Raw genomic sequence first — 24,477 nt, forward strand, 5'->3', positions numbered from 1 at the left:
CTGTTTATTCACAATGATTAAAATTTTCAGGAAAAGTCCAAATAACATACAAGCAGAGAAAACATTATTCAGGATTTTTTTTAGTCTAGAAAATTTTGCTTTAATTATTCTTTATTTTTACTTATCAGATGCCAGACATCATATAAAATACGAATTACTGTCCCCTTGTTTTTACTGCTTTTAAGAGTACTTTTTGTCTATAATTCACATATAACACGCCCCATTAATTTTCAAAACTTATAGAGTTTAGGTCTTATTTTTTTCTGAAATTTTATATTATTTGTCTTTTAACAGCTTTGAGACCCAGAACATAGTTATGTAATTCCCCCATTTGAGCATCTTTAGTAGTTGCCTTTCCCCTGACACGGTGATTGAATATAAATTCTCTTGCTGGGTACTTGCATGTTTTGAAGACAAATGACAAATACCGCCTTGTCAACTGCAGGAATCACTTTATTAAACTAATAAAACCTTATCCTTTTATAACCTTATTGAATGGGCAAAATGTATTTTTGTCTAAGACTACAGAATAATGTTCAACACCTTGAGATAATAATTGTGGTAGTGTGAAAGGAGTGACCACAGTGATTTCTATGCGTGTAGTCTAAGACTGTTGCCAGCAGTTTCAGATAGTGGGAAAGATAGCCTTCTCTCCTTCTCTGAGTTAACGCTGGATGGCTTGGTCACTTTACAGACAGAGGATATACATCCCTACTTTTACCCTTGTTCTCTCACACTTGATTACCTAGTCATGGGTCCCAACTTTCGTTTTGTTGACTTCAGTCATAGCGAGGGCTGTATGTTTGTGCTGGGCTCCTGGAGGGTGGAAAGTTGCATTAATCCTTCAGCACAGTACTGCCCAGTAAACTTTCTGTGATGACAGAAGTGTTCTACATTAGTGTGTCGAGCAGTGCAGAAGCCTGTAGTCACATATGGCTGTTGAGCGCTTGAAATGTGGTCAGTGTGACTGAAGGACTGAATTTCTAACTATTTATTGTAATTTAATTAGACACATGTAGCTAGTGGCTATTATAATGCATAATTTAGCTTCTAGAAGCTTATAAGATAGTGGGAGATGCAGACAACTAACAAGAATAAAAGACAGGAGAAGTAATTGAGGGATAAGCACCCTGATGTAGGAGTCCAGAGAAAGGAATTTCAGTGGGAGTTCAGAAGGGACTTTATAAAAGACAAGGTTTTTTGAGATGGGATTTTAAGGATGAGAAGAATTTTGAAGATAGAGAAGAGAATATGGTTCTATGTGGTTTCTTAGCCAAGTGAAGCAAGGCAAGATCATAACCACCCAGATATTATAATCGCTTATATCTTTTCAAAGAGAGAAGAAAATCATTGCCTTTTATAGAGCTATGTGTCATCCTATTCATCTCATACTTCCAGAGACTAGCACGGTACTTGGCATACACTTGGTGTCGGTAAATGTTTGCCAAATTGAATTGAGTAGGACCTAAAAGAGTAAATGGATTTTTTTGTCCTTGGAGTTTATCTGTTAGATTGTTTACTATTTACTTAGTATTGTAAAATAGTTAAATTTTATGTTCAATTAATAAGTAAAGGATTGGCCTAGGTTCTCTTGGAATTGATGCCTTAGTAATTGAGAATTTATGTGGAAAAGGAATGAAAACATGTTGACAAGAGCATAGGTTACAATTTGTGATCCTTAGAGAAAGAAATAGACCTGAGGTTTGAACACTTGATTAGAATGTGGCCTAAAGCACTTTTTCACTGAATGTCTTGTAAACATGACCCGATAGCAGTACAGTGGGTACAATCTCTGAAATCCTGTCCCACAGAGTAAACCATTATTGGACTCAAAAATAAAATGCAAAACATTGAAAAAGCCATTGCTACTCCATTAACATGCTCTCTATTACACTTGAGTTGATATGTTTGTGAAATATCAATTAAGTATTCAACAATCATGTTAACTCTGTGAAGTTAGTAGTTACGAGTTTTATCTGTGTTCTGTTTCTTTAGAAAAAGTAACATTTCTGCTTTGTTCTGTAGTCTGCCTATAAGCTGTAGCTTTCCTCATTAAAAAGTTTCATGAAAAATAATTTATAATCTCTAATCTTGGATGAGAATGTGAATTACTAGCATTATTTAAATTTTATATTTGATTCTAGGTTCAGCAGTTTAAGCAGGATCCACGCCCAACAACGTGTCTTCACTCCGTTTTCAATGTGCATACAGGAGATGAGATCCTCTCCTATGAGGACTATGGTCATCTTCAGGTAAAAAGAGAAGATTACAAGTTTTCTTCTTCTCTACACTCTACGTCATGGAAGATTTGAGGCTATTTACTACTTACTATTTAAAAAGTAGATTTCATAGATTGTTCAAAATAGAAGTAGGAAATCAACCATGAAATGAAGGTGTGAAATGCCAAGCACCAGGGCTGAATTAGTCATTGTGAGTGAACATTAAATTTGACTGAGTTCTTGGTCTCCAAGCAAAAAGGGCAACTGGATAGATTATAGTATTACTATCTAGAAGAAGGAATCCTACAGTTCTTTCAATGACAAAAGCTTGTACTTGTTATCAAATTTAGAAGAATTTCAACACTTAGGAACTAGGGAATAAAAGACAGTTGACAGTGATGTAACAGCAAATCAGAAGTTTTTGTTACGTGACTGTTCATTTTTAATATTATCAACTTTCTATAAAGCTAAAAGCATACCAGTAAAATGAAATTCCAAAAGGCATTTCTGGAGTCTATAAATTTTCTCTTATTTAACATATTAAATTGTATCCTATGCTAAGAATACACTGTAGGATTTCATGTTTTTACTTTTTTTCTCTCACATCTGTGTACTGCTTTTAGCTGGAGATCCTGTAGCTGTGTTTCCGGGATACAAATATTATACATGCTATTTGTCTTTCATGGATTTTCTTCCTGCATTTGGTTCTGTGATCTTTAGGACAGACTACTTATTATTCATATATTCCTTACTAAAATAAGAGTGTCTCCTTTTTATGCTACCTCTCTCTAGAGATCTGAAATGTCTTAATTTAGTATGACTCCTTCATGCACAGAGAGTGCAGTGTCCCCATTTTTATACAGCGGAAACTCATTCTTATTTGTAATCAGTTCCTTGGAGAATTAGTGTTATGTGAATAGGTAGTTTCTTAACCTTCTCCTTCTAGTTATCACATAATTAGAATTTCTGTACCTTTTGCTTTGACAAATATGTTTACTGTCTGAAATAGGGTTTTCAGAAGATAACAGCTCATTTATTTTTGTATCCCAGGATTTAAGCTCAGTACCTGGCACATAGTAGGTGTTTGGTACATGCTGGTCACCCTGTTATTTGGCTGTCCCTTTACAATTTGCCACTTACTGATGCTTTCTCACAGAAGCATCCCCAAAGTCAGAGCAGAGGGCTTGGAGGTGTAGTTTTCAGTGGCTGTCCTTAGGAATGAAATTTCTTTGAAATCACTCTGACAGGCCAGTGTCACTGCTGTAAGAAATATCTGGGTGAGCCTGGCAGAGGGATGATGCACTTCTCCACCATGTTCTAAGAAGGTCACTGAAAAGTATATTCAGTCTAAAGAACCTAAAACCAGAATCCTATATCTTATCGTGTGCCCCACTTGGATCTTAATAAGACCCTGATACCCACTGGACTTTGAGTGCTGGAAGTCAGGAGATGTCCAGCATAGTCCTGGTTCCTGAGAGAGCTGCCAGCAACGCTAGGCCCTGGTGGCACAGGGCTGCTTTGTCCAAGGGCTCTAAGGCACAAATAATTTTGTGCCCCAACTTTCTGTCAGTTACTCAATAAGGACTGGAGGAGAGTCAAGGGAGACAAGCAAATTTACATCTTGCCTTCTCTTTGTTTTTAACTCGTTAGCAATTTCCTACCTAAATGAAACATTTTCACTACTTTGTATTTATTTATTTAATAACAGCCTTATTGAGATAAAGTTCACATGACATAGAATTCACCTATTTAAAGTGTTCAATTCAGTGATTTTTAGTATATTGATAGACTTATGCAACCACTCTCACAATCAGTTTTAGAACATTGTCATCATCCCATAAAGAAATCCTGCACCCATTAGCAGTCACTCCCCATCTTCCCCAAGACCCCAGCCCTAGGCAATCACCAGTCCGCTTTCTGTCTCTATGAATCTGCCTATTTTGTACATTTCCTAGAAACGGAATCATACAATATATATATAATCTTTTGTGACTGGCTTCTTTCATTTAGGATAATGTTTTCAAGGTTTGTCCATGTCGTAGAATGTATCTTTCACTGCCTATTTACTTGAAACAATTTACACATCCCATTCAGGATCCTGTGAGAATCTTTTTTTGTTAAAGTGGATATTATTGTCTTCATTTTTTTTGTTTGCTTAGGTCATATAATGTCTATCTTTAATAGACTAGTATACTAAAAGAAGAAAATAACTCACTTGTTTATAAAACTCATTTGTTAATAAATATATTTTAAATTATATGCTATACCATTGTTTAAAAGTAATATGTCCCTGTAGTTCCTTTCATAAATTCTGTATTCTCTGAAAATAAGACTGTTTTCAAGATGCACTGCCTCTTATTTATGGTGTCCTGGCATCATCCTAATGCCTTACTTGCCAAATACGTTTTTCATTTACATACGTTTGAGATGGATTAACATTGCGTACCTGCCTGTGGGGCAGCACTGTTGCAGAGTAGGAGTACTTTAGACCTAGAGTTTAGAAATAAATCTTTGAAAACAAATGTTACAACACACCTGCTAACAGTCCTACTGCAGCTGTCTTCCTAATCAGGTGTTAACCATTATGATGAATTTGAAGATTTTAGAGATTTATATGCAAAGCTAGGGTTTTATTGTGAACTAAATCCACAGCTTCTTTATTTCTCAATAGAAAAGGAAATAGTTTTTTATGCTGTTATTAGAGCAAATGACTTGTAATTTTAACTTTTACGTTTAATTTCATAACATAATATTTTTGTTGTTTCCTTTAACCTTTTAACATTAGTGTTTGTTTTCAGATAAACGCAGTGTCACTCTATCTCCTTTACCTTGTGGAAATGATTTCCTCGGGGCTGCAGATTATCTACAACACTGATGAGGTATGATTTCCTCAAATTCTTTAGCACCAAATTTAATCTCTGAAAACATATTTTTTCTTTTTACTTTTTAAAACATTTTTAGCTTCATAAAAATGGGTTATTCTTAAATTTGTATAATCTGAGACTGGATCAAAAAGTCTTCGTATTTTCAAAGCAAAGCACTTTAAAAATGAACAAAATATATAACAAGTTGTAAAACTTTACTCCTATGAAAAGGCTCTATTTCAGGTTATCTGAAATAAAAGCTTGTAATTTTCTGAAAATTTTAGTAACGATGAAAATAAATAGCTTCGGAGATTTTCTCGGAGTTATGATGTCTCTTTTCACATCATTGCTTTTTGTAACCCATCCTTTTAAAAGTAAAAGTATACTTTTATCATATTGTATTATTTTTATTTGTGGGACCTCAGTAGAGTTCTTGATGTTTTTTAAAAGATAAATGCTGTGTTTTTATTCTTATTAGGAAATTTGAAAAGAATTCATATGTAAGTTGAGAGACTTTTTTTCATAGACTAATGCTTGAACAAATGTGCCGACACACATGCTGACATGTTTTGAAATGTGTCACAGTGGAAGCGAAAAGCTTTTATTATTGAGATGGTATATACAATGAGAATTCTGTCAAAGAATAGGCATGCTGTCTATACTTGTTATTATTCCTGTCCTGTGATCCCTGCAGGAGAATAATTGTATCATATATCAAACACCACAATCGTCAGTGGACTGGATTGAGGGTGCTTGAAATTGGTACTTGTAGTCCTGCTGTATAGTAGTTTATAGTCTTGTGCGTCCTTCCAGTTGTGCTTTTTAAATACAGTAAGTAAAGTCTATTTAGAAGTGAACATAAAGAAGAAACAATGATAAGAAGAAATTAATAATACCCATTTAAGGTTTCTTCTGTTTGATTCATCAAAGAATTACATGTTTTCATTTCAGTTTTTATACTTTTATGAAATACAAGTATTCAAATATTTTGGGTAGAGGTGGGGTTGGGAGACTTCTATTTCAGACCAATCTTAAGCAGACATCTGAAAATGTAAGACAAATAAAAGAAGCATTACTCTGACTGGGGAGAGGAGAGCTCCCAGAACCAGCTCATTTAGCTTCTCATTTCTTTTCACCCATAGAAACCTCAGAGCACTGGGAGAAGTATCCCAGGTCCCAGCAGAACACAGTATGAGAACCATTTACAATAAGTAGCAACTAACGTTGATGGTTGGAAGTGATTTCCCATTGGTGTTACTAATAGTAGTGGTAAAATCGCCTTGGCTAGTGGTGCCTTTGTCTTGTTTGGTATTTCATTTTCATTTTTAATTTTTAGCATTTATTTTTTGCTTTCTCAGTATCTACCATATCCATCTTAAATCTTCATTTGTCAACTGACATTTTTCATAAATAGGATATTGTTTTAACCTTTTTATTGTTTTCTATTGCTTAACTGTACTTAGGCAATTTTGGTATTTTCTATTTTTTTCTTATTTGTTATTTCTTGACCTTATAGGTTTTCTTTGGTACATATATAATTTTTATATAAACAATATCAATAGGAATTCAAGATGTACACTTAAAATCCTGGAATAATAAAATATGTTTTTGCTGCTCACCAGCTTTTTCTTTGAGATTCCATATATTTTGCCAGGAATCACATGGAAGGGCAGTAAATGGGCCTGCATAGAATCTTTCAGTAAATGAAGTTCGTTGTATCGAGATATTTCAGAGAAATGAATCCTCTGAAAGGTGATGTGACTTGGAACCATTTTCTTTGCTAATTGTATCTTATGCCCTGGAATGGGAAGTTGTTAGTCCTATCTCTGTTCTTCACTTCACAACCACACTCACATCTCAGGGGAATCTAAGGACCTGGGAAGGAAGTGGGGCTACCGCTCATTTCTTTTTCTATTTACTATCAAAGTTGTAATTTGCCAAAATCCTTATTTTTCTTAGGATTGGAAAATACAGAGTTTGGGGATATATGTATATACATACACGTGTAACATACACACATACATGTAATGTTATATACATATTATATTGTCAGCACTTTGAGTTTTTCAATGAGCCATTTCCTTCTTTTGACAATTGATCATATCTTCACTGATTCTCTTGTTTTTGTAAACTTTATGCCCACATTGTAGTTTCTTAAGGAAAAGGTCCTTGTCTTAACAGTCGTGTGTAACCTCCCTAAGGTGCAGTGAACAGATTGAGTGCCAGTGTTTGTGCGGATGAGCCTTGCTGGGGAACATACTTCCTAAGGGCAGGAACAGTAGTATACACTCATTTTCAAACATCTTTCCTCCACACACGTATCATGTTTCATGTCTGCATTGGTGTCTGAAAGTAGTGCAATGCACAGATAGTGGTTTCTTATTAAAAATAAAAAGTCTTTTTATTAAAAACTGTGAAAAAGACAAAGTTCTCTAGTTCTGCCCTGATGCTGTTATTTGCTTTCTCTTTTTTATCTGGAGAGAAACCCATAATATATGTTAAACTTAAACATTTTTAATGTAAGTTTATAAATATTATATATGTATGTTTAGAAATATTATGTGTGTATTATATATTTGTCTATGTAATAAAAGTTTGTAAATATATCGGCATTAAAATATAAATATTTATGTGTAAATATAAATATATATTATGTATATGTGAATATATGAGTATACTTATTTTTAATATAAGTTTATAAATATGTATAAGTTTATAAATATTATATAGTTAATATTTGTTTATATTACTTAAATATAAAGTTCATCTAAGTTAATCCTTCTGTCTACTAGTGGAGAAAACTAACTTAATCTGTGGAAGGGGGCCAAACTAATGAACTACCATAACATTCTTTGAGGATATTGTTGTCCACTTCTGAAATTCTTTATTGTTATTCAGTGTCCCCACGTTGTCTGATTGGGAAGACTTTAGTCTTTTCTTTTTTACTATATCATGAAAATTTCACTTGGCTTACTTAAAAATTTGTAAACACCTTTTATGGGCATTTAAGTTGTATTATTTAGTATTTAATGATATTGAAAAATGGGTATTATTTTTCTGTTGGTTGCAGTATCCTGGATCTGGCAAAGTTTATGTTTTTTTTTTAGTAGAATTTTTATTAGGATGACATAAATAATTAATTTTTTCCCTGAAATCCTGATATGAAAATTCTTTAGAATTGAACACACCTGCACTTGTCACCTGTTACTGTATGAAAGAGTTAGAAGAATAACTCCTCATCAAGGACAAATTATTTTAATATTTTGGGAAAAAAACAGGAGGTAGTTCTGTCAAGAAAAGACTTATTCTTTGATTTTTTATATATCTGGAATTTATGCATACAAATGATCACTGTTTTAGGATGGGGATGTCTTTTTTTAATAATTCCAGAGTATTACAAGGATAAGTGGATTTTCTGTCAGTGTTTATAGATGTGTAAATGTATTCCAATTTGTTCAACAAACATTTGAGGACCTTCCATGTGTAAGAAACTATGATAGGTGATAGGATAAAATGGTGAATAAGATAGCGATCTCATCTAGACTTGGGGAATCAAGGAAGTTTTTCTCTTTCAGGAAGTTTCCACATCCAGGTTGTTTTCTGAAGGCAGCGAAAGAATTAGCTAGGTGAAGCAGTGGAATAAGAGCATACTAGGAAGAGGTATGTAGAAATAATCAAACTTGGGAGAGAGTATAGATTATTCCAAGAACTGGAAGAAGCTTCACTTCTAACTTTTTGGAGGCAACCAGAAACTTAGTGGGGTACCCGCCATAACAGAAATTTGTTCAACTTTCTGTAAATCTGACAATAAAACCAAATAAGCTTATTGTTTAGCCTCTCTCACTGCAAAAATATGGAATACTAGATAAACTAAAACAAAATTTATTTTAAGAAACCAATTAAGTAACCAAGCACAAGTGAAAGAAAAGGAAATCCCTAGATGCCAGCAATGGAGAGAGAATTAGCAAATTAGCACTGGATCTGGTGTTATGGGTAAGACCAGGCGCCTAATGGATTCGCTGATATTGTATCACTTAGGTATTATAATTTCTTTAAAAAGCACCCCCAAATTAATGTCTTATAAACAGCTTTTTTCCCCCTCCTAGTCTATAAAAGGGCTGGCCAGTTCTGCTGACTGTGACCAGGCTCAGCTGATCTTGGCTCAGCTTGCTCACGCAATTTGTGGCCACTTGACAGGTTGACAGCTGATTTAGGATGGCATTGACTAATATAAGCCATCTCTGCTCTACATAGTCTGTCATCCTCCAGAAAGGAGCTACCCTTGTTTTTATAGTGAAGTTAGGGATCTGAGGGGACAGATACACATGAGGCCTTTTGAGGCCTCACCTCAGGATTGGTACATGCTCACCTCTGCCACATTCTGCTGGCCAAAGCAAAATCATGCTTCTGACCTCTTGATGGAAAAAAAGTGTTAAATAATGTTTCAAAGCATGTGGCTAGAGAGACAGGTGGATAATTGAGGCCATTTTTGTGATCACTGTACCATAGATCTTATGGGCCAGGAGCTCGAGTTTCAAAAAGCTCACATTGGAATAAGACACGTTCTCTTGGGCTTACTCAAAATAAGGTATTTCCTGTGAGTGCTGTGCATAAATTTAAACAAAATTGTGCTCCTTATGGAAGGAAGACAAAAACACTTCAGCCCACTGGCCTAGAGAATAGGAAGCTACTGTTGTCTAGGACCCTAGATTGAAACCTAAAACCTGTGCTGTATGCTGATGTGGGGTCTGAAACAAAGATAAACTTGCTTTTTAGGTACATATCCACAAATGAAAATCTTTGCTGAAAATCAGTTAAATAATACAAATAGTAATTACAAATTGCATAAGAACGTTATTCAAAGCAAATAACCAGATACAGCAAATAGAAAAGCTTGTCACTCCAAGATTTTAGATAATAGAATAACTATTTGAAAGAGACTCTTAAAATAAAAATTTTTAAATTCTTAAATATTAACAAAATAAAGAATGAAAAAGAACGAAATATGAGTAGAAATAAAAATATAAACAACTAAAAAGTTATTGGACATTTTAAAGAGTAGATTGGACATTGCTGGAGAACAAATTTATGAACTGAAAGATAGTCCTGGGGAAATTAGCCAGAATATAGATCAGAGAAGTAAAATGATAGAAAATATGAAAGAGTTTAAGAGTAATTGAGGATAGAATGAAAACATCCAAAATATGTTTCACGGGGAAAAAGGATAGAATTAGGAAAAGGCAGTAGTTGAAGAGATGATGACTCATAATCTTAATTGAGGAAAACAGGAGTCCTTGTGCAGAATAGGTAACAAAATTCTCCACTCCAGCCACCCCTCCCCTCTGCATCCCTCACTGGGAAACCCCTGGGAAATTATAGGTCAAGTGAGAGAAGAAACTTGGGTTGCTAAATGACATTGTAAAAGTAATCTGCCATACCAACCTGTGTTTTAAGAAGATTTAAAGATTTTTTCTGAGTTCATAATAGTTTACATCATTATGAAATTTCATTTGTACACTATTCCTTGTCTGTCACCACGTACGTGCTCCCCTTCACCTCCTGTGTCCATCCACTATCCCTCTTGCCCTGGTAACTGCTGAACTGTTTCTTTGTCCACATATTTGTTTATATTCCACATATGAGTGAAATCATATGGTGTTTGTCCTCCTCAGTCTGGCTTATTTCACTTAGCTTAATTTCCTCCAGGTAAATCCATGTTGTTGCACATGGGATGATTTTGTCTTTGTTTTCTGGCCAAGCAGTATTCCATTGTATATAGATACCACACCTTCTTTATCCAATCATGGGTCCATGGGCACTTGGATTGTTTCCATGTCTTGGCTATTGTGAATAGTGCTGCAATGAACATAGGGGGACATATGTTACTTTGGATTGTTGATTTCCAGTTGTTTGGGTAGATACCCAGTAGTGGGATAGCTGAGCCATATGGTAGTTCTATTTTTAGTTTTTTGAGGAATCTCCATAGTGTTTTCCACTGTGATTGCCCCAGTTTGCATTCCCACCAGCCGTGTATAAGGGTTCCCTTTTCTCCACACCCTTTCCAACATTTGTTATTTTTAGTCTTAGTGATTATAGCGATTTTAACAGGGGTAAGGTGGTATCTTAGTGTAGTTTTGATCTGCATTTCCCTGATGATTAGTGATGTTGAACATCATTTCCTGTGTTTATTGGCCTTCTAGATATCTTCTTTGGAATAATGTCTGTTCATATCCTCTGCCCATTTTTTGATCGGGCTGTTTGTTTTTTTGTTGTTCAGTTGTGTGAATTTCTTATATTTTATGAAGATTAACCCCTTGTTGGATATATGATTTGCAAATATTTTCTTCCAATTGGTGGGTTGTCTTTTGGTTTTGATCGTAGATTCTCTTGCCTTGCAGAAGCTCTTTAGTCTGATGAAGTCCCACTTGTTTATTTTTTCTTTTATTTCCCTTGTCTGAGAGGACATGGTATTTGAGAAGATCCTTTTAAGTTCGAGGTCAAAGAGTGTACTACCTATATTATCTTCCAGGAGTTTTATGGTTTCAGGACTTATCTTCAAGTCTTTGATCCATTTTGAGTTAATTTTTGGGTATAGTATGAGATAGTGGTCTACTTTCATTCTTTTGCATGTGGCTGTCCAGCTTTCCCAACACCATTCATTGAAGAGACTATCTTTTCTCCCTTGTATGTGCTTGGCACCTTCGTCAAAGATTAGCTGTCCGTAGATGTGCGGTTTTCTTTCTGGGCTTTCAGTTCTGTCCCATTGATCTATGTGCCTGTTTGTGTACCAGTACCATGCTGTTTTGATCACTGTGGCTTTGTAGTACATTTTGAAGTAGGGATTGTGATGCCTCCAGCTTTGTTCTTTTTTCTCAGTATTACTTTAGCAATTTTCGATCTTTGGTTACCTCATATGAATTTTAGGATTCTTTGTTCTATTTCAGTGAACAGTGTCATTGGGAATCTGATTGAGATTGCCTTGAATCTGTAGATTGCTTTGGGTAGTATGGACATTTTAACTATGTTTATTCTTCCAATCCATGTGCATGGAATCTCATTCCATCTCTTTATGTCATCATCTCTGTTTCTTTCAATAATGTCTTAATAGTATTCATTCTATAAGTCCTTCACGTCATTGGTTAAATTTATTCCTAAATACTTTATTCTTTTAGTTGTGATAGTAAATGGAATTGTATTCTCGAGTTCTCTTTCTGTAAGTTTGTTATTACAGTATAGAAATGCAACTGATTTTTGTAAGTTGATTTGGTACCCTGCAACATTACTGTAGTCATTAATTATTTTTAATAGTTTTCCAATTGATTCCTTAGGGTTTTCTATAATAAGATCATGTCATCTGCAAACAGTGAGAGTTTCACTTCTTCCCTCCCTATTTGGATTCCTTTTATTCCTTTCTCTTGCCTAATTGCTCTGGCTAAAACTTCCAGTATTATGTTGAGTAAGGGTTGTGAGAGTGGGCATCCTCCTCTTGTTCCTGTTCTCAGAGGGATGATGTTCAGTTTTTGCCCATTGAGTATGATGTTGGCTGTGGGTTTGTCATATATGGCCTTTATTATGTTGAGGTAATTTCCTTCTAGCCCCCTTTTGTTAAGAGTTTTATCATAAATGGCTGTTGGATCTTGTCAAATGCTTTCTCTGTGTCTGTTGAGATGATCATGTGGTTTTTATTCCTCATTTTGTTAATGTGGTGTATCCTGTTGATTGAGTTGTGCGTGTGGACCCATCCCTGTGTCCCTGGATAAATGCCACTTGGTCATGATGTATGATCTTTTTGATGTATTGCTGTATTCGAGTTGCCAATGTTTTGTTGAGGATTTTTGTGTGTATGTTGATCAGCGATATTGGCCTGTGGTTTTCCTTTTTTGTGCTGTCCTTGTCAGGCTTTGGTATCAGAGTGATGTTGGACTCATAGAATGTGTTAGGAGCGTTCCATCTTCCCTAATTTTTGGGGCTTGAGAAGGATAGATATTAAATCCTCTCTGAAAGTTTGGTAGAATTCTCCTGGGTTTTATTTTTTGGGATGCTTTTGATTACTCTTTCAGTCTCTTACCTTGTGGTTGGTCTATGCAGATTATCCATTTCTTCTTGATTCGGCTTTGGGAGGTTGTAAGAGTCTGGGAATTTAACCATTTCCTCTTGATTGCCCACTTTGTTGGCATATAGCTTTTCATATTATTCTCTTATAATCCATTGAGTTTTCTGTGGTATCTGTTGTTATTTCTCCTCTTTCATTTCTAATTTTATTTATCTGAACTTTCTTTTTTTCGTTGTAAGTCTGGCTGGGGGTTTGTCAATTTTGTTTATCTCTTCAAAGAACCAACTCTTTGTTTCATTGATCCTTTCTGCTGCCTTTTTTGTTTCACTAGCATTTATTTCTGCTCTGATTTTTATTATTTCTCTCCTTCTGCTGACTTTGGGCTTTGTTTGTTCCTTTCCTAATTCAGTTTGGTATGGATTGAGATTGCTTATTTGGGATTTTCCTTGTTCGTTAAGGTGAGCCTGTATTGCCATGAATTTCCCTCTTATTACTCCTTTTGCTGCATCCTATGTGATTTGGTATGGTATCTTTTCGTTTTCATTTGTCTCCAGATATTTTTTGATTTGTCCTTTAATTACTTTAATGCTCCAGTCTTGTTCAACAGCATGTTGTTTAGTCTTCACATCTTTGTCCCTCCCTCAGCTTTTTTCTTGTAGTTAATTTCTACCTTTGTAGCATTGTGATTGGAAAAGATGCTTGTTATTATTTGAATCATCTTAAATGTATTGAGGCTTGCTTTGTTTCTCAGCATATGGTGTATCCTTGAGAGTGTACCGGGCATACGTGAGAAGAATACGCATTCTGCTGTTCTTCGGATGGATTGTTCTGTATATGTCTGTTAAGTCCAAATGGTCTCGCCTTTTATTTAATTCTGTTGTTTCCCTATTGATTTTCTGTCTGGATGGTCTATCCCTTTATGTGAGTGGAGTGTTGAGGTTGCCTACTATTATTGTGTTGTTATTAATATCTCCTTTTAGATTTGTTAATAGTTGCTTTATGGACTTTGGTGCTCCTTTGTTGAGTGCGTAGATATTTAAAAGTGTTATTTCTTCTTCATGGAGTTTCAAAGTCCTGGGCTTTAACAGTGTCTGATCATTGGGTGTCATTGAGGATATAGACTCCTTTTCTCCTACTCTGCCATCTTTAGCATGGGACATTTATCCAAATAATCGTAATATAGATGCTGTTCTTCTAGGTATTATGTCTACACTAGTAAGTAAGAATTGAGAAAGAAGGAGGGACTTTAAAAATAGTTTCTAGAAGCCTGACCCAGTGACTTCTGCTTAATATCATCAACCAGAAGTTGGTTGCATGATCAGTCCTGCTGCTTGTGAAGTTAAAATCAGTGTTTTGTTAGTAAGAAGGAAAGTGAGAGTAGATATTGGTGATCTACTAGCATTATGTGCTGGAACCAAGTTGTGTTTAATTCCAGAAATGCAAAGATGATTTAAAATGAAAAAATCCATGTAATTTGATTCATCACATTAGCAAGTTAAGGTAGAAAAACCGTATGTTCATCTCAATAGATGCAGAAGAGATAGTTGGTAAAAATTCATCACCTACTCTTGAAAAACATTCTTGTAAAATAAGTAGAAAATGCAATTTTCTTTACCCAATAAAAAGTATCTTGGTGGCCTAGTGGTTATGATTTGTGCTCTTGCTGCTGTGGCCCAGGTTCATTTACAGGTCAGGGAACCAGACCACCTGTCTGTTAGTTGTCACATGGTGGTGGCTGCATGTTGCTGTGATGCTGAAAGCTATGCCACTGGTATTTCAAATACCAGCAGGATCTCCCATGGTGGACAGGTTTCAGCAGAGCTTCCAGACTAAGACAGACTAGGAAGAAGGACCTGGCCACCCACTGCTGAAAAAATTTGCCATGAAACCCTATGAATGACAGCACAACACGGTATGATATAGCACTGGAAGGAGAGGATGGTGCAAAAAGATGGGGCTGGGTCTGCTCTGCTGTGCACAGAGTCTCTAGGAGTCAGAATTGGCTTGATGGCGCCAACAACAACAACAAAGAGTATCTGCCAAAAATCGACAGCAGATATCATATTTAATGGTGAAATGTTATAAGAAGACCCTTTAACTTTAAGTTCAGGGACAAGGTAAGGATATTGATTATACCAACTTTTATTTAATGTTGTACAGATGACCTAGCCAAAGCAATTAGACAAGAAGTAATGGGAGTGGATGGGAATGACAGAAAGCATTTCTGTCAGTTGTTACCTTGGGCTGGGGAACTTGGTTGTGGAAAAAGAGCTTCAGATGTTTCTGTTTTATGCCTTTAAAATAGGATCTAAAACAGAGAATGCACTGTGTTAACATTTATTAAATTTAGTTGATGGTTCATGGGTGTCTGTTACTTATTTTTTGTACTTTTTGCATGTGTGTAATGTTGCATAATTTAAAAAATTTACTTCTTCAGCTGAGTTCCCTGTAGCAATCAAGAAACTGCATAGCTAAATTTTACGTATCTAGTACGTTAGAGTGAAGATTTTGAGGAGTGAGAATTTTGCTGGAAAATCCATGCCCCAAAGTAGAGTTCTTTCTTCTTCTGAACTTTAACCTTTTGCTCAGTGCATAGAGCCCAGGCTAATTCAAGGGAAAAGTATTATTTGTATGTTAGAATGTTTATTATTCTCTTGAAAAAAGAAAGCTGACTTGCCTTTTGCCAAGATTCTCCTACCCAGCATCAAGTTACTGTTATAGGAAATTCTAAGATACTTGAATTTAGTCTCTAACTTTTTTTTTCTTTTTTTGCTGTGAGAATTTGGGGTTCTAGTTAACATGAATTGCGAATCACTTCTGTTGAGGATACTTAGCAAAAGAAGGAATTAAAGGTTAGAAAAAGTGGAAAGAGGAAACAGAAGTCAAAGCAAGAATGGAGGCTTTTGCTTTGAAAGTACTGCAAAAGAGAGAGAAGCAGATGGAAACACACCTTCATGCCCAGGCCTGCATCCATTGCTGGGGGTTGCTGTGTGGGCGGTTTGGTACATGTGCTTTGGCCGGTAGCTATTGTGCCAGGACGAAAACCACATTGCCCTGGGTATCAGGGAGGGTATTTGCGAAGTAAATTAACACTACTCCACAGCTTCTTCCTTCCCTAGCAACCATTGACTGAAGGTAGGGCTCAGTCCTGCTAAAGAGTGTGTGAAATCATAAAAGCCTTAAACATTTAGGTGAATACCAGATGCAGGGGAAACAAAGCCCTTCAAATATGCATTTATCTTCATTTGCACAAAATTACTTTACAAATATCTTTGAAACCATGGGGAAAGAGATCCTGAAATGTTCTATATGGGAAAGGAGCAGTAAATAGAAATTTATTCCGTAGTACTCATTATTACTAATTTAATAAAATACAATAAAAATTACTTTTTGTTATATTGAGAAGGGGTTACTGTACTATTTGGTTAACACTGATTTATTATACTGGATGTTTTCAATTCTATGTAGAGAGAGAGTTAAATTATTGTTTGCCTTTGGAGTTTATCATAAACTAGTTAAAATTATATTTGTTTATTCAATATGAGGTCCTCTTAATCTCTAATTTGTCATTGTTTTTGTTATTACACATGGTTTATGAAATCCATTAAGATTTTGTTTTTTAATACAGTATTACTCCAATTCACTATCTCCCAAAATGTGATTGTTTCATTGGCATTTAACTCTACTTTAAAACTATTTCAGATATTTGAATTATTATTTTATAGATTTAACTAAAAATATCCAGAAAATACTTCAGACAACATTGATTCTGATGGTTCTAGCTCTTTCAGATTAGGAATCTTTCCTTAGGGTCTTTTTTCCAAAAGTGACTTTCAAAGATATATGTCTTCAAAGCAAAGTAACACAAATTAGGAATTGGTATAAAGATAGAACAAAGGGTTAACAACATTGGACACACAAATTAGAGTCAGAATTGAAGTTAGTACACAAAATACCCTGACCTTGGAAATGGTTGTGATCTTTATTTTCATAATTATAGCAATCTTATATTTCCCCCACGTGCCCAGTCCCTTACTAAACCTCGGTATTGCTTGTGTGCATAATACAAGAAATACGTGTTTCTGAGTTCAGAGAAGTTATACAGGTCTATAATTCCTTGTCTAAAGAAACCTTTGGTACCAGATATGTTTTAGATATCAGAGTTTTTTGATTTTACAAAGGATATACTGTTTGTTTATGTAATAACCCCAGCAGGGTTAGCACAAAACCCCATAATCAGCATATTAATATTTTTGCATAAGACATGCATATTCACACAAAGGATAGATAAAGCAGATAACCTCATGTCAATTCTGGGTTTTGCTGACAAATGAGTTAAGAAAAAACAACTGGTTTCAGAGTTTGTGGGCTTTTCATATTGCAAATAAGGGATGGTAGACCTATATACTAATTAGAGGTAGGGGAAAAAACAACAAAAAAAACAACAAAAAAAAATTAAGAGCTGTGGTCTTGGCTGTAAATGCAATTTGAGTTAAGAGAAAGAAGTCAGAGGCTTCACCAAGGGGCGAAGTTGAACTGGGACTGAAGGAAGATTCATAGAAAAGCGTTTCAGTTGAAAATGAGCCACCTACGGTTCCTGTCAGACTGTGAAGTATGTAAAGACATAAGAGGATGGGGTGGAAAGATTATGAAGAATTTGAATGTTAGACCTGAGAGTTGTGCTACTGTGTCAAGATTCAGGGAACTTTTTTGACCCAAGAAACAGGACTTGGTATCAGAATGATATTGGGGATAAAGGATACAGAGTAACCAAAGATAATTTCCAGATTTCTAGACTGAGGGCATGGAAAACCATTGGTCTCATGGAGAAAAACACAATTGAGGTGTATTTACAAGTCATGAAAGAGATTAGAACATGGCATTTAATGGGAAATCCAAGTGGAAATATTTTATAATTGGGTATAGAAACAAAGGTATGAATTATAAGTATTCAGGGCTAGGATGTAAAAATCACAGTGTTGTAAACATGTATTGTAAACATTGTACTGTCATACTGTTAACTGTGGATAAAATATTGATAGTGAATGAGCTTGCTGGAGGCATGAGATATGAGTATAGAGAGAACAAGACAGAGCTTTGTAAAATATCCACTGGTAAGGGTGGAAGGAAGAAGAGGAGGCAAGTAGAGGATGTGGTGTCAGTCAAAGGGATGGGAACTTTGAAGAAGAAACAAGTGATCAGTTTTATAAAACGTCATAGGGCTAAGAACAGGTAGATGAGGATGGATGATTAGACTTGTATGAGAGTTATTTTGGAAAATTTTACAACTACAGTTTCTGGCGTGATGAGGGTGGAAGTCAAGCTGCAAATGTTCATTGAGCATCTGCTGTATGTCAGGCACTGTTTTCTTGGGATATAGCAGTGAACAGAGCAAAATCTCTGCCCTCATGCAGCTTACATGGGGAAAGGGATAAAGTAACAAACATGTAAATGCTTTTTTTTTTAGACTTTATTTTTTTAGAGCAGTTTTAGATTTACAATAAAATTGCAAGGATGGTAGAAACGTTTCTCATATATCCCCTGTCCCTGCACATGCATAATCTCTCCCTTTATCAGATCACTCAAGGGAAGGCTACATTTGTTTACAAGGATGCACCTAGAGAGACGCATCGTAATCACCAAAGTCTGTAGTTTAACTTACTGTTCACTCTTGGTGTTGTTTATTCTGTGGGTTGGGACAAATGTCAAATGACATATGCCCATCATTATAATATCATGCAAAGTATTTTCACTGCCCTGACAATCCCCTGTGCTCCACCTATTCGTCTCCCCCCATCTCTGGCTACCGCTGATCTGTCTCCATGATTTTCCCTTTCCCAGGTGTCATATAGTTGGAATCATACAGTTATAGCCTTTTCACATTGGCTTCTTTCACTTACTGGTAAGCATTTAAAGTTCCTCCGTGACTCTTCATGGCTTGATAGCTAATTCCCTTTTATTGCTGAATAATATTCTGCTGTCTGGATGTACCACAATTTGTTTATCCATTTACCTACTGAAGGACATCTTGGTTGCTTCCATGTTTTGACATTTATGAATAAAGCTGCTATAAACATCTGAATGCAGGTTTTTATGTGTACATACGTTTTCAGTTCTTTTGGGTACATAGCAAGGAGTGCAATTGCTGGATCATACGTTAAGAGTATGTTTAGTTCTGTAAGAAACCTGCAAACTATCTTCCAAAGTGGCTGTACCATTTTGCCTACCCACCAGCAGTGACTGAGAGTTCCTCTTGCTCCACATCCTTGTCAGCTTTTGGCGTTGTCAGTGTTCTACATGTTGGCCATCCTAATAGGTGTGTAGTTGTATCTTAATGATGTTTTAATTTGCATTTCTCTGATGACATGACTTGGAGCATCTTTTGGCATATGCTTATTTGCCTTCTGTGTATCTTCTTTTGTTAAGCGTCTTAAGGTCTTTGGTCCATTTTTTACTTGGGTTGATTGTTTTCTTATTATTGAGTTTTAAAAGGTGTTTGTACATTTTGGATAACAGTGCTTTATCAGAGTATCTTTTGCAAATATTTTCTCCCAATCTGTGGCTTGTCTTCTCATTCTCTTGACATTGTCTTTTACAGAGCAGAAGTTTTTAATTTTTTTCAAGTACAGCTTATCAATTATTTCTTCCATGAATTGTTCCTTTAGTGTTGTATCTAAGTCATCACCAGACCCAGGGTCATCTAGATTTTCTCCTATGTTATCTTCTAGGAGTGTTATAGTTTTGCTTTTAGATTAGGAATATGATCCATTATGAGTTAATTTTTGTAAAGAGAGTAAGGTCTTTCTCTAGATTCATTTTTGTGTGTGTGGATGTCCAGTTATTCCAGCACCATTTGTTGAAGAGACTATCTTTACTCTATTGTACTGCCTTTGGTCCTTTGTCAAAGATCAGTTCACTGTATTTATGGGGGTCTATTTCTGGGCTCTCTCTTCTCTTACATTGCTTTGTCTGTCCTTTCACCAATACCACTGTCTTGATTACCATAGCTTTCTAGTAAATCTTGAAGTTGGGTAGTGTTAGACCTCCAACTATGTTCTTTTTCTTCAATATTGAGTTGGCTATTAGAGTCTTTTGCCTCTCCATAAAGACTTTAGAATCAGTTTGTAAATATCTGTAAAATAATTTTCTGGTATTTTGATTGGGATTGTATTGAATCTGTAGATCAAGTTGGGGAAGAATTGACATCTTGACACTATTGAGTCTTCCTATCCATGAATGTGAAATATCTCTCCATTTATTTAGTTCTTTGATTTCATTCATCAGAGTTTTGCAATTTTCCTTATATAGATCTTATATATATTTTGTTAGATTTATACCTAAGTTTCATTTTGAGGGGTGCTCTTTTTAATTTCAAATTCCACTTGTTCATTGTTTGTATATAGGAAAATGATTGACTTTTGTATATTAAACATGTATTGTCACCTTGCTATATTCACTTATTGGTTCCAGTTATTTTGTAGATTTTTTTGGATTTTCTACATAGATGATTATGTAATCTGTGAACAAAGATAGTTTTATGTCTTCCTTCCCAATATGTCTACCTTTCATTTCTTTTTCTTGCCTTATTGGATTAGCAAGGACCTTCAGTATGATACTGGAAAGTAGTAGTGAGAGGGGCACGTTTGCCTTGTACCTGATCTTAGTGGGAAAGCATTGAATTTCTCACCATAAGTATGATTTTAGCTATAGATTTTTTCTAGATAGTCTTTATCAAGTTGAGAAAGTTCCCCTTTATTCTTACTTCACTGAGACTTTTTATCATGAATACGTGTTGGATTATGTCAAATGCTTTTCTGCATCTATTAATATGATCATGTGATTTTTCTTTTTTTAGTCTGTTGATGTGATAGGTTATATTAATTGATTTTCTAATGTTGAACCAGCCTTACATCCCTAGGATCAGTTCCACTTAGTTGTGGTGTATAATTCTTTTTATACTTTCTTGGATTCAATTTGCTAATATTTTGTTGAGGATTTATGCATCAATGTTCGTGAGAGATATTGGTCTGTAGTTTTCTTATAATGTCTTTGGTTTTTATGTTAGGGTAATGCTGGCCTCATAGGATGAATTAGGAAGTATTCTTTCTGCTTCTTTCCTCTGAAAGGAGATTGTAGAGAACTGGTATAATTTCTTCCTTACATGTTTGTTAGAATTCATCAGTGAACCCATCTGGGCCTGGTGTTTTCTGTTTTGGAATGTCGTTAATTATTGATTTAATTTCTTTAATAGATATAGGTTTATTCAGATTGTTGCTTCTTGTGACTTTTGGCAGATGGTATCTTTCAAGGAATTGGTCCATTTTATCTAGGCTATCAAATTTGTGGGCGTAGAGTTCATAATATTTCTTTATTTACTTTTAATTTCCATGGGATCTGTAGTGATGTCCTCTCTTTTGTTTCTGGTATTAGTAATTTGTGTCCTTTCCTTTTTTTTTTTTTTTGTTAGCCTGGCTAAAGGCTTATCAGTTTTGTTGATCTTTTCAGAGAACAAGCTTTTGGTTGTGTTGATTTTCTCTATTAATTTTCTGTTTTCAATTTCGTTGATTTCTTATCTAATTATTATTTCTTTTCTTCTATTTATTTTGGATTTAATTTGCTCTTCTTTTTCTAGTTTCCAACTTGGAAACTTAGGTTATTGATTTTAGATCTCACTTCTTTTTTAATATATGCATTCAGTGCTATAAATTTCCTGCTGTGGAGTGCTTTTGCTGCATTCCACAAATTTTGAAGAGTTATATTTTCATTTATCTCAATATGTTTTCATTTCTCTTGAGGTTTTTTTCTTTGACCCATGTGTTATTTAGAAGTGTGTTGTTTACTCTCTATTTATTTTAGGATTTTCCAGTTATCTTTCTGTTATTGATTTCTTGTTTAATTTTGTGGTCTGAGAGCAGATATTATGTGATTTGTATTCTTTTAAATTTCTTAAGGTATATTTTATGGCCCAGAATGTGGTCTGTCTTGGTAAATGTTTCGTGTCAGCTTGAGAATATTGTGTTCTGCTGTTGCCAGGTGAAATAGTCTATAGATGTCAGTTATATCAGTTGATTAATGGTGTTGTTGAATTCAGCTGTGTTCTCCTAATTCTCTGCTGAATCTGCTCATTTTTGATAGAGGGGAGTTGAAGTCTCCAATCTGATAGTGTATTCATGTATTTCTCTTTCCAATTCTGTTGGTTTTTGCCTTACATAGTTTGATGCTCTGTTAGTTTCTGTCTTATATTATTTTCCTTCTCTCTAAAGAACTTTTAACATTTCTTGCAGAGCGGGCCTATTGGCAACAAATTCCCTCAACTTTTATTTGCCTAAGAAAGTGTTTATTTCTCCTTCACTCTTGAAGGATAATTTTACAGAGTACAGAATTCTAGGTTGACAGTGTTTTCCTCTACATTTTAAATATTTTATTCCACTCTCACTTGCATGGTTTCTGAGAACAAGTCAGATGTAATTCTTATCTTCGTTCCTCTACAAGTAAGGTAATTTTTTCCTCTGACTTCTTTCTGGACTTTGTCTTTATGTTTAATTTTCTATATTTTGAAAATGATATGCTGAGATGTAGTTTTTTTGGCACTTACCGTATTTGGTTTTCTCTGAGCTTCCTAGGTCTGTGGTTTGGTGTTGGATATTAATTTGGGGAAATTCTCAGACATTATCATTTTAAATATTTCTTCTCTTTTCTTTCTTTATGTTTTCCCTTGGTATTCCCATTATGTATGTTACACCTTCTTTGGTTGTTCCACAGTTCTTGAATATTCTATTCTGGGTTTTTTTAGTCCTCATTCTCTTTGCTTTTCAGTTTTCAGGGATTCTGTTGACATATCCTCTAGCTCAAAGATTCTTTCTTCAGTTGTGTGCAGTCTACTAATAAGCCCATCAAAGCCATTTTTAATTTCTGTTACAATTTTTTGTCTCTAGCATTTCTTCTGATTCTTCCTTAGGATGTCCAACTCTCTGATTGCATTAACCATGTGTTCTTGCATGATGTCTACTTTACCCAATAGAGTCCTTATCGTATTAATCATAGTTTCTTTAAAAATTAAGTCTGGTAATTCCAACATCTCTGCCATGTATAGTGCTCTGCTTGCTTTGTTTCTTCAAATTGTGTTTTTTTTGCCTTTTTGTATGCCTTGATGGCCAGACACAATGACAAAGTGAAAGAAACTGGTGTCGATAGGCCTTTAGTATTCTGGTGGTGAGGTGTGATGGGGAGGGAAGCAAAGCATTTTATAGTCCTATGATTAGGTCTCAGTCTTTTAGTTACCTTATGCGTCTGGACTGTGGACTTCGCAAGTGTTTCTTAGCTTTTTTTCTCTCCCCTTAGATAGGACAAGATGGGTATGGTGGGCTGGAGTTGAGTATTTCCGTTCCTTTTGTGGAATGGCTAAAGCTGGCTGGCATTGGGTATTTCCCTTCCCCAGTTCAGTTAGGCTCTGATAATAGCCCAGCAGGTCAGGCTCTGGTTTACCATTTTCCCCCTAATGGCAGGCCTTGCTAAGAAAAACTGAGTGCTTTGGTGTATTTCAAAATGGTTTCTTTTCCCCTCCCCCTTCTGAAAGCCAGAGGGGATTTTTCTCTGATATTTAGTGTGGAAATCTAGTTGAACTCTTGGAGGTGAGTCTCACAGTATTCTGGGAACCCCCTTATGACTGTGTCCTCCTGGAGTTTTTAACCCTCAGTTTTTAACTGAGCAGTGTGTCAGTTACAGTTCTGGTTTTACTAGTCCAGCACTAGTTCCTTAGTTGGCTTCCCTTGTGAGTCCCTGCTCCAGGAAGCCTTGACTGCTTGTTTTCACCTGTCCGTCTTTCCATTCATGGAGCAGCAGTTTGCTCTGTGTCCTCCTTTCTCTTGTGGATCCAAGAAGAGTTGTTGATTTTTCAGTCTGTTCAGCTTTTTACTTGTTAGGATGGAGTGGAATGGCAGTTTCCAAACTGTTTACTTGCAGTTACTTGTAATGTAAATGTTATTTTAGTTTTCCCCACAGTGCTTGCTAGCCAAAAATACCTTTTTAGTCACCTATTATACCAATTATACAGCGTGACCAGACTGCCTTACTTGGGCCTAGCCCTGGTCCTAAAGTTCTTCTAAGAGGAGTAAGAAAGACATATATGGGTTATACACTTGAGACGTTTGTCATGAAAGGAAGAAGGATCTGAATCATTTGAAAGCTTTAAACTTGGAGACCTAACAAAGTATAGTGTATGTCCTGTATGTATTATAGAGTCTAAATAACTGTATGGAGCATGGAAGCCAAACACACTAGGTTTTCTGAAAATGGACCAGGGTTTTTATACAGGCAGGTTTTCCTTAGGGTCTATGGGCAA

At 35.4% G+C, this 24,477-nt stretch overlaps 1 protein-coding gene across 8 annotated transcripts in view; it reads left to right on the top strand.

The window, feature by feature from the left end:
- Positions 1-24,477, top strand: part of PHKB (phosphorylase kinase regulatory subunit beta) — a 219,435-nt gene that overhangs the window by 42,962 nt on the left and 151,996 nt on the right. For all 8 annotated transcript variants that reach the window (XM_046680401.1, XM_046680400.1, XM_046680402.1 and 5 more), the window contains 2 exons: positions 2,145-2,252; positions 5,018-5,098. In XM_046680401.1, the coding sequence (XP_046536357.1) occupies positions 2,145-2,252; positions 5,018-5,098 (189 nt within the window). The remainder of the gene's footprint in view (positions 1-2,144; positions 2,253-5,017; positions 5,099-24,477) is intronic.

The sequence above is a fragment of the Equus quagga genome, chromosome 13 (assembly GCF_021613505.1).
Source record: "Equus quagga isolate Etosha38 chromosome 13, UCLA_HA_Equagga_1.0, whole genome shotgun sequence".
Lineage (NCBI taxonomy): Eukaryota > Metazoa > Chordata > Mammalia > Perissodactyla > Equidae > Equus > Equus quagga.